Here is an 8,942-nt window from a genome sequence, read left to right on the forward strand (position 1 = left end):
AGTTTAAATTTCAAGTATTATAGGTTTAAGCTTCAAGTATTGCTTTTAAAAAATATATTTATTAAAATATTAATAATAATGTTTCATAATTAATGTTTTAATAAAATTATACATTTTATAGATGACTGGCCAATTAAACATGCTTGTTAGGGCCACAGCTGATGTTGAGACTAACATTGTTTCTGTTGAGAGATGTTTAGAATATACCAAAACTCCAGTAGAAGTAAGTAATACAGGGTTTTTCATGAGGACTGCCCTGATTATATATTTTCAGAATCCTTGGAAAATATTAGTCAGCAAACTATTTTTCTAATGGAGTTAGAATTCAATGATTTTGTGAGAAAAAATGAAAATATTTTCTAACTTACATATTTAAAGTCAGTGTGAGAAATAAAGGAAGAATTAAAGTAATATATATCCAGTTTATTTTGGATGATTTTAATCTCTCTTTTGTTCTTTCACACTTAAACATTGATTTTTAAAAACTCCTAACATGCATACTTTCTGACTTCTCTTTTTATAAGGATTAAAAAAATATGCAAGAATGTGGATATTTTGGAGCACTTCGTTAAAGAATTTATTATTTTTTTTAATTGTTTGTATTCATTAATATGAATAGTTGCATTTTTAATCAGAAACGATGTATACCATTGATTTTTTTTTCAAACAGAATTTTTTATGACACTAATTTGCTTTTTAAATGTAAGTTCACATCTTAATTTAATGATAGAAGCCAATTGAATAATGAAAAAAAATTCTTTTTAATTTTGTGATATGTTTTTTAGGCTGATTGGAAAAATGAAAAAAATAAACCTGATCCATCATGGCCTTCAGATGGACATATTAAGTTTGAACAGTATGCCACGAGATACAGAGAAGGATTGGAATTAGTTTTAAAAGGAATTTCATGCAACATTAATCCATCTGAAAGGGTCAGTATTTCTTTTTTCTAAATACCTGTGCACTAATGTGGAGACCTTATATGATTGACCAATTTCTCTTGTGAAAAAAATTAAGTTAGCTTTACTTTTTTTTTTAATAGTCATACATATTTTAAGTACCAGGACTACCAAACAGAGGGCACCACTAATCGAGCAAGATGGTAAAAACAATAATCTCAGTAAACTTTAAGAATCTATGTTTTAAAATGAACATAAGTAGAGTTGACACACTATATAAATTAGGCCTTTATATGTACTCTTACTGTGGAGATTCTTCTGTAATTATTGCCCTTATAACTGCCTTTAATATACATTTTAGAATCCTTTTCAATAATGAAGTTAAAACTGTGCATATTAAAGGTCCCAAAATATTATTAGAAGAGAAAGCAAAATATTATCAAAATCTGACGAATCACTATTAAGAATAGAAACATCAAACACTGTTTGACTTCCAGAAAAACATGAGTTTTATTTTGCAATTAAACTAGATTTCATATTCTCTTACTGGTTTTCCAGAATGGTGATTTGGCAAATTTTGAAAGCAATATTTTCCACACTTAAATATTAATTTGCGTCCTCTAATATGTTCATATATATATTTCTTTTTTTTTTGACGAAGATTTTAAAAATTGAATAAAGGCATTGAATGCAGAACATTCTGTTGTTACAATATAATTGATATTCATTCCTTAGAGGTACATGGAATAGTGGTTTTAGCAAAATATTCAAATGCAGAAAAAAATTATTAACAATTAGATTTTTATGTAAAAATCCCTGTTACACAGATATTTTTATAAAATGATTCATTCTAATAAATGTAGAGTAATCTTGAAATTTTCGATAAAATACACTATATTTACTTTTTATATGAATTATTTAAATTCAATTAGTAAGTTGTAGATAATTTAACAATATTATATTAAATATTTCATGTGAAATAAAACAAAACTCATCAGAAACATTTCACAAGCAAACTTCAAATTTTTTTGCTAGATAAAAAATTTACTTATAAATAGAAGTAAAAGACGGAGATAATATATTATATGAAGTCTTTATTTATACTGTATTTCCTTTTTTCTTGTTTCTTAAAATTTTCTTCTCAGTTTAAGATTTGATAGATATTTTTAGGATAAATCTATATTAATATTATATTAAGGATATTATTATATTAAGTCTTTATTTGTACTGTATTTCCTTTTTTCTTGTTTCTTAAAATTTTCTTCTTAGTTTAAGATTTGATAGATATTTGTAGGATAAATCTTTTTTCTGCATTTAAAAAAAACTTTTTTCCACTTTATTTACCAGGCTTTGGAGAAGAAAAACATGTGTTGTGCTATTATGTAATGCAGATATTATATTTCAGGTCAAGCATATTAATTGTTTTCAGTTATTATATATATGTAAATATTTATTCTAATAATTCTTTAAAAAAAAAATTAAAGTTAAATTTGTGAAAAAATCAAGGAAAATGTTGCAATTTTTTCCATAGTATTTATTTGGCAATTAGTTTTTGAAGAAAATTTATCTTGGAAATTTCCTCACATTTTTTTATTTATAAAGAATTTTTAAAGCAGAAAATTAGAATAATCAAATGTTCCAAAAAGTATTAAATTAAAGTTGTTTTGCGAAGCTTGTGATTAAAATTTAAATTTATAGTATATATGTATTTATTTATTCTTGGTATAAGTGATGCTGTGCTTTGTCTCTAACTTAAGATACCTTAAAATCCATAACTACACTGGCTGATAACTAGCTAATGTAGAAGTACTTTTTAACAAATGTTCTTAAGTTTTACTAATTCCTGCAATGAAAATGTTAGGGGTTGGTTCCACTGTTGTTGGTATTTAAGACAAAATTATTGGCATAAATATAGTTTTTAAATAGGAAAAATCTTTTTAAATTTTTTGATTAATCCAATAAATGTTAGTTTTGCTATTTCTAAATTCTGTTCAATATTTGAGTACCTATTTTTAGTATACTATAACTTAACTTATTTTTCAAATAAAAAACAAATAAGGGTTTTCCATTTTTATTCAGTGTGGCATTGTAGGACGAACAGGTGCAGGAAAATCATCCTTGACTCTAGCTTTGTTTCGCATTGTTGAGGCTGCTGGTGGAAAAATCCTTATTGATGGAGTAGAAATTGCAAAACTTGGCCTCCATGACTTGCGTTCTAAGTTGACAATCATTCCTCAGGTATATATTGATTTTTAATTTTACTTATATACTTATTAAAAAAATTTTATATTTTCCTTAAATAGATAAGGAAGTTTTTTTCATTTTATTTACCAGGCTCTAAAAAAGCACAAAATTTAAGCATTAAACTCTAGAAAACTTATTTTAAAAAAAGTTCGGGATTTAGCCATGGAAAATGTTTTTAGTACTGCTGCATAAACTTAACATTAATTCATTAATTTTATAACCGAATTGTATGTAAATTAAAGTTCTATTATTGATTTCAGGATCCAGTTCTTTTTACTGGTACAATGAGAACAAATCTTGATCCGTTTGGCTCCTATAGTGATGATGCTTTATGGTTAGCTTTAGAACAAGCACATCTGAAAGATTTTGTTAGATCTCTTGAAACAGGCTTAGATCACGAAATTTCAGAAGGCGGAGAAAATCTAAGGTGATTTTATATTTTTTGAAATATGATTTGTTTACACGTTTTTTGAACTTTATAAATTAACTTTATTATATGTTATAGTTTTGTCTTTAAATGCTGTATCCACTTTATGAAAAAATGTGCTGTATTTCTACTTAATCAGATTTTTAATTATATAATATTGAGAAGGTATAGGATTATGTAGTGTTATTACAGTTATCATTTTTTTCTCTTCATTTTTTAAAAAAAATTAAGATGCATGAAATGATTTACACTTTTAGTTTATTTGTCTTTAGCATATGATAAAATAAAAATGTGTAAGTTTCTCGGTTTATCTCCTCAACAGAATCATTTTCAAAAGAAACAAAGGTTTAAGAATCAAAGAGTTATTGTAAAAAGTCTGACACAGACATTAAAATTTGCTTTTGAAACTCACTTCACTGAAACAACTTTTAAAGTCTAAGAAAACTTTTAGAGTTGTTTGCATGACAGCAGTTGGAGGTTAATTCAAAATGTTAAAAATGGGAATGTAGTTCATGTAATATTTTCAGGCGTTATTTGATTAAACCTGTAAATTAATAGCCACATCTGAAGAGGTTAATAAAAAACAAGACTTTGAATGTTATTGAAATAGGATTCAAAAATGCTTGGAAATACTAAAATTAGTATTTTTCCTTGCATATTCATCATGTCTACTTACGTACAACATGTTTTTTCAAAATTTGAACTCTATATCGATGTTGCTGTAAAAGTGATTGTCTTCATCCAGTCCAAGAAAGATATCTAATTTAAATTTTTAACAAAATTTAGAACATTTCAGCAATTTATACTAACTGTTATCCTCTTTCTGTACTGAATTTCTTTATTTTCATTACCGTACATGTAGCCCTTGGGCACAAATGGTTGAAGCAAAAGCTTCTACTTTAAGCAAAGGCTTTTTAAATCGTTTTAAATAAAGTCAGAAATGCTAGCTCACAAACTTGTATGAAGTGTATCAGTGTCCTCAATGTATATATTTGTTATCCATATGAAAAATAAATTAACAAAAATAAATTGCAAAAAAAGAAAATTGTAATCGCATTTATGCAATCACCCATTGGTCAAATGTTTTTTTTTTTTTTTTTTCTGGATAGACTTTTATGAATGCCTTAACATCTCAAGTCATGGGTTTCAAAAACTGCATCAATTGATGTGTTTGTCTTCTTGTGGTTCAATAGGCTAGATTAGTTTTCAATATGTCTATACATATTAATTGTCTTTATACTTTTTTTAGTGTTGGTCAAAGACAGTTAGTGTGCTTGGCCAGAGCATTGCTACGTAAAAGCAGAGTTCTTGTTCTTGATGAAGCAACTGCAGCTGTTGATGTTGAAACAGATGAGCTCATACAATCTACTATCCGTACAAAATTTACTGACTGCACAGTTTTAACCATTGCACATAGACTAAACACTATCATGGATTATGACAAGTATGTTTTTATTTTTTATGATTTGAACTTTGTTGAATATTATTTCTGATATAAGTTTATTTATCTTAATTGATAGAGCACAGATCGTAAATATTCGAATCAATGATAACAAAAAGAAAGAAAATGGTAATTTACAATCAACCTATATTTTCTGTTACTTTGTTCACAACTTCTCGTAATTTAAATCTAACATACTGGTGCAGTTTGTTCAAAAGAAAAAACTAAACTCAGTGTTTTGACAGCCCGTGGAGGGCCAAGGCCCATTGTGCCCATTCCAGTTATCTTGCCTTTGGACTTAAAAATGCAGGAGCAGATGTTTTGGTTAGGTGATCAGCAGATCATTAAATTACATTAAAATAGCTTTCTCTAAATCAATAAAAGTGCAATTACATTAAATAGTTATAGCAAAATTCAGTAAATAAGTTTAATAGAATTTTTTTAAAAACATTTCGATAAATAAACTGAGACAAAAATTATTTAAAAATATTAATTAGTTACTGAATAAATAAGGAAATTTTGGACAGATAATTCTCTGTATGTTCGCACAGAAACAGTTAAATAGTTTTTTTCTGTTTAAAGGGACCCTTAAGCTAATTCACTACAGTCTTATTTTAGTTTTAAGTAAATAATTTTTAAAAATTATTCTGTGATTATTGATGCTGTTATGATATTGATACAAGCTCATTTCAATATTTCAGGGTTATTGTATTAAGCAAAGGAGAAATTGTAGAAATGGATTCACCAGAAAACCTTCTTAAAAATGAGAATTCTATATTCTATAGTATGGCAAAAGATGCTGGACTTGTTTAATTAAAAAAAAAACTCTCTTTATGTACATTGTGATACTTTTATATTTAAATAAATTTTACATCTAAACAGGCAATAAGTCACCTAAAATGCCTGTAATGCTGCTATACAGTATTTCCTCTGCTTTTGAGTGTATGTGAAAAATTTAAAATTGTACAACTACTTTGACTGCTCACATTCTACACAGAGCTGATTTTGATTTTTTAAAACTTGCGGTTCTTATAAACTTTTCTAAATAAAAATAAATATCTATTTCCCAGTTGCATGATATTTATCTTTTTAAATGATGCATAAACTTAATGAGTTCGGTCTAGTTTAAAAAATTAAACAAAAGGAAATCAAAATATTTTTGTAAGATCTAAATATTTTTGTATTTTCGAACATAAATATTTTGAAAGGAAAACTTTTGAGTTGTCTTTAGATGTAATTAAATTATTTCTTATTGACTACTTATTTACTTTTTTTTCAATATATAAATAGGTTTTATTTTTAAAAAAATATTTGAAACTCTTTCAAACTTGTTTAATTTGTGACTAGAAATATATTTGAGTATATTTTGTTTTATTCTTACTATTCTTTGAAGAAAATCGTTGATTTTTGATTCTTGAGTTGTTGAATTTTATGAAGTTTTAGATGTATAAGCTGTCATTTGCACTTAGAATTAATATATATCCTAACTTAATATTAATTAGCTAGCTAACTCCCAGTTTTATTTGATGTCAGAGTCTGTCTCTTGCAGCTTACTTAGACTCAGTGCCAAATATTGTTGTTAGAATGATATAATTAACAGTTATAGTAAGTATTTATTGTGTACAATATTTCAATTTTACTTTAGGAAATTTAATAATTATTATTATATTAAGTTGAACAATTTACTTACTTAGATTCTTAAATTATATGATTAATATAGCAATTTAATATAAAAACATGTATGTAATTCAAAGTTACACAAAATTAAACTACTTAAAATTGCTTCTTTTTTTTTTCAATACAAAGTTTATTTAAAATTTTGTAAACCATGTGAAGAATTTACTAATGTAGAATTAAAAACGTTAAATAAAAGAGAAATAATATATTTGAGTACAGTAGATATTTGAGTTATGCAACTGTTTAATTCCATTTTAAGAAATTTAATAATTATTATATTGAGTTCAGCAATTTACTTACTTAGGTTCTTAAATTATGTGACTGATATTTGGAAATGTAACAATTTAATGTAAAAGCATGTGTTTAGTCATAATTCAAAGTTTATTTAAAATTTATGAAGTCGTGTAAAGAATTTACAAATGTAAAATTAAAAACTTCAAATCAAAGAAAAATAATAAAGTAGTTTAAACCCTTTGCCTTCCTTTGAGTATTCTGATCTTTCCAAACTTCAGCTGATTGCTTTACTGCTACACAAACTTGTTTCCCCAAACTATGAGATAGAAGTGCTTAGTAGGGAAAATTTGTAGCAAGTCGTAATGTTTGGAGAATTGTTTTGAAAAATATTTGTTATAAATAAATTTCATTGAAAAAAAATTATTTTATTAAAAAGATCTTTCTCTCTTTTTAATTTATGCAAATTGTTATCATAATTCCACCTTGTTTTTTAATAATGTAAATGTACTTTATATTATATGGTTGCACAACCTTTTTGAAAACAAAGACCACAAATAAAAATTTGCTTAAAAATGTAGAAAACTTTTAGTTTTTTAAACTTTAAATTAATAGTTCTACATTTTGAAAGACTTAAATCAAATAATTACATTTTTTTTCTCCAATTTTATTGAAATTAATCTTAAAAATAGTTTTAAAAATTTTTATATAACTTTTTCATGGTTGCTACTCTATGGGGAGAATGGGGAAAACCTGGAATATAAGGCAATTTAAAAATCATCTGAAATAACAGAAAATATGCAGAGAATTTTTAATTTTTCCTTGCAAACTGGGAAAATGCAGGGAATTCGGAATTTTTCCTTGCAAACTAGGAAAATACAGGGAACTTTTTTTCTTATTTGTTTTTTTTTTTTTAAAAAATGCCTACCTTTCAAAGTGCAATCTATGCGGTATTGTTCAGCTTTACTATCTCATTTTTATAGTATTATTTGTTATATGTATGTGAAGCTGTTTCTTATTTCTTAAAACTAGTTTAGTTACCCTAATATAGCTCACACAAGAGCACAGTAATTGTGTTTCCTCTTAATGTATTGTGTATAGGAAAATCACTTGGAATTTTTTTGCCAGATTTGAGTGGCAACCCTGTTTTTAACGGTTAATTTTTAGCTGCTAGTTAGGGTCTGCACATTAATCACTTGAGGGCTGCAGGTTTTACACCCCAATTGTATTAAGTATTGTATTATGAAAATATAGTTTTTATGTATGTGTGCTAGTTATAACTGTTAAAAGTTATGTTGCAGTTAAATGTTAAAATTTTCTCATCTACAGTTTTGCCTTTCTTTCAGTGCCTGAAGCTACAAAGCTCACTTAAAAACAATACATCGCTCAATAACATAATGTTATTTTCTTATGATTTATTATAGACTGTTTCATTTTACTAGGGACTTAAATAATCATTTTATGTCTTGTAAATATCGTATGAAATTTTATTTATGCTTTGGACTGTGTTATTTTTTTTTTAAAGTTTATTTTAAATGTAATTTGTACATATAGTCCATTTTCGACGGATATCTTTTAGCGTTTTGTAAGTTATACTTAAAATTTTTAGCTTGTACTTTATTAAGCATTAATATATTTGTTTAAAAAACTGTATTTAAATCCATCCATCAATTTTTCTCAAACTGCGTGGCTTAAAAACGAATCATTTCAGTATTGTTTTGTAATTTTTGTAAATTCAAATAAAAAAAATGTTATTTCGAATGTGTGATTTTCTTTTTCTTTTTTTTTAAGTTTATATCTCATTTAAGAATATGCTGTTGCTTTTTTAGTTTTCTTTCACATATCAACTACTTTTTTTTCTCTTGACAAATATTTAATCATTTCGATAAACATTTTTAGTCTAAGGTTTCAGTTTTTAAATCTAAGAAAATTGTCTTTTTTTTTCCGCGTTTATGTTAAAAGATTTTTTTTAAACAATCGAATAAGTTTAAGTTCAATGAAAACAAACTAATAAATTGAAAAG

The 8,942-nt window shown here is 25.7% G+C and overlaps 1 protein-coding gene across 2 annotated transcripts in view; it reads left to right on the forward strand.

The window, feature by feature from the left end:
- LOC107445288 (multidrug resistance-associated protein 1) overlaps positions 1–8,680 on the forward strand; it is a 45,530-nt gene extending 36,850 nt beyond the window's left edge. Inside the window, exons 23-28 of one of the 2 annotated variants that reach the window (XM_043055877.2) lie at positions 122–223; positions 786–932; positions 2,979–3,137; positions 3,404–3,570; positions 4,820–5,014; positions 5,713–8,680. In XM_043055877.2, coding sequence (XP_042911811.1) covers positions 122–223; positions 786–932; positions 2,979–3,137; positions 3,404–3,570; positions 4,820–5,014; positions 5,713–5,824 — 882 coding nt within the window. In that variant the 3' untranslated portion in view covers positions 5,825–8,680. Of the gene's footprint in view, positions 1–121; positions 224–785; positions 933–2,978; positions 3,138–3,403; positions 3,571–4,819; positions 5,015–5,712 lie in introns of those variants that run through there. The other variant, XM_071187092.1, reaches the window with a different exon arrangement.
- Positions 8,681–8,942: the final 262 nt, after the last annotated feature.

Source organism: Parasteatoda tepidariorum, chromosome 10, assembly GCF_043381705.1.
Source record: "Parasteatoda tepidariorum isolate YZ-2023 chromosome 10, CAS_Ptep_4.0, whole genome shotgun sequence".
Taxonomy (NCBI): domain Eukaryota; kingdom Metazoa; phylum Arthropoda; class Arachnida; order Araneae; family Theridiidae; genus Parasteatoda; species Parasteatoda tepidariorum.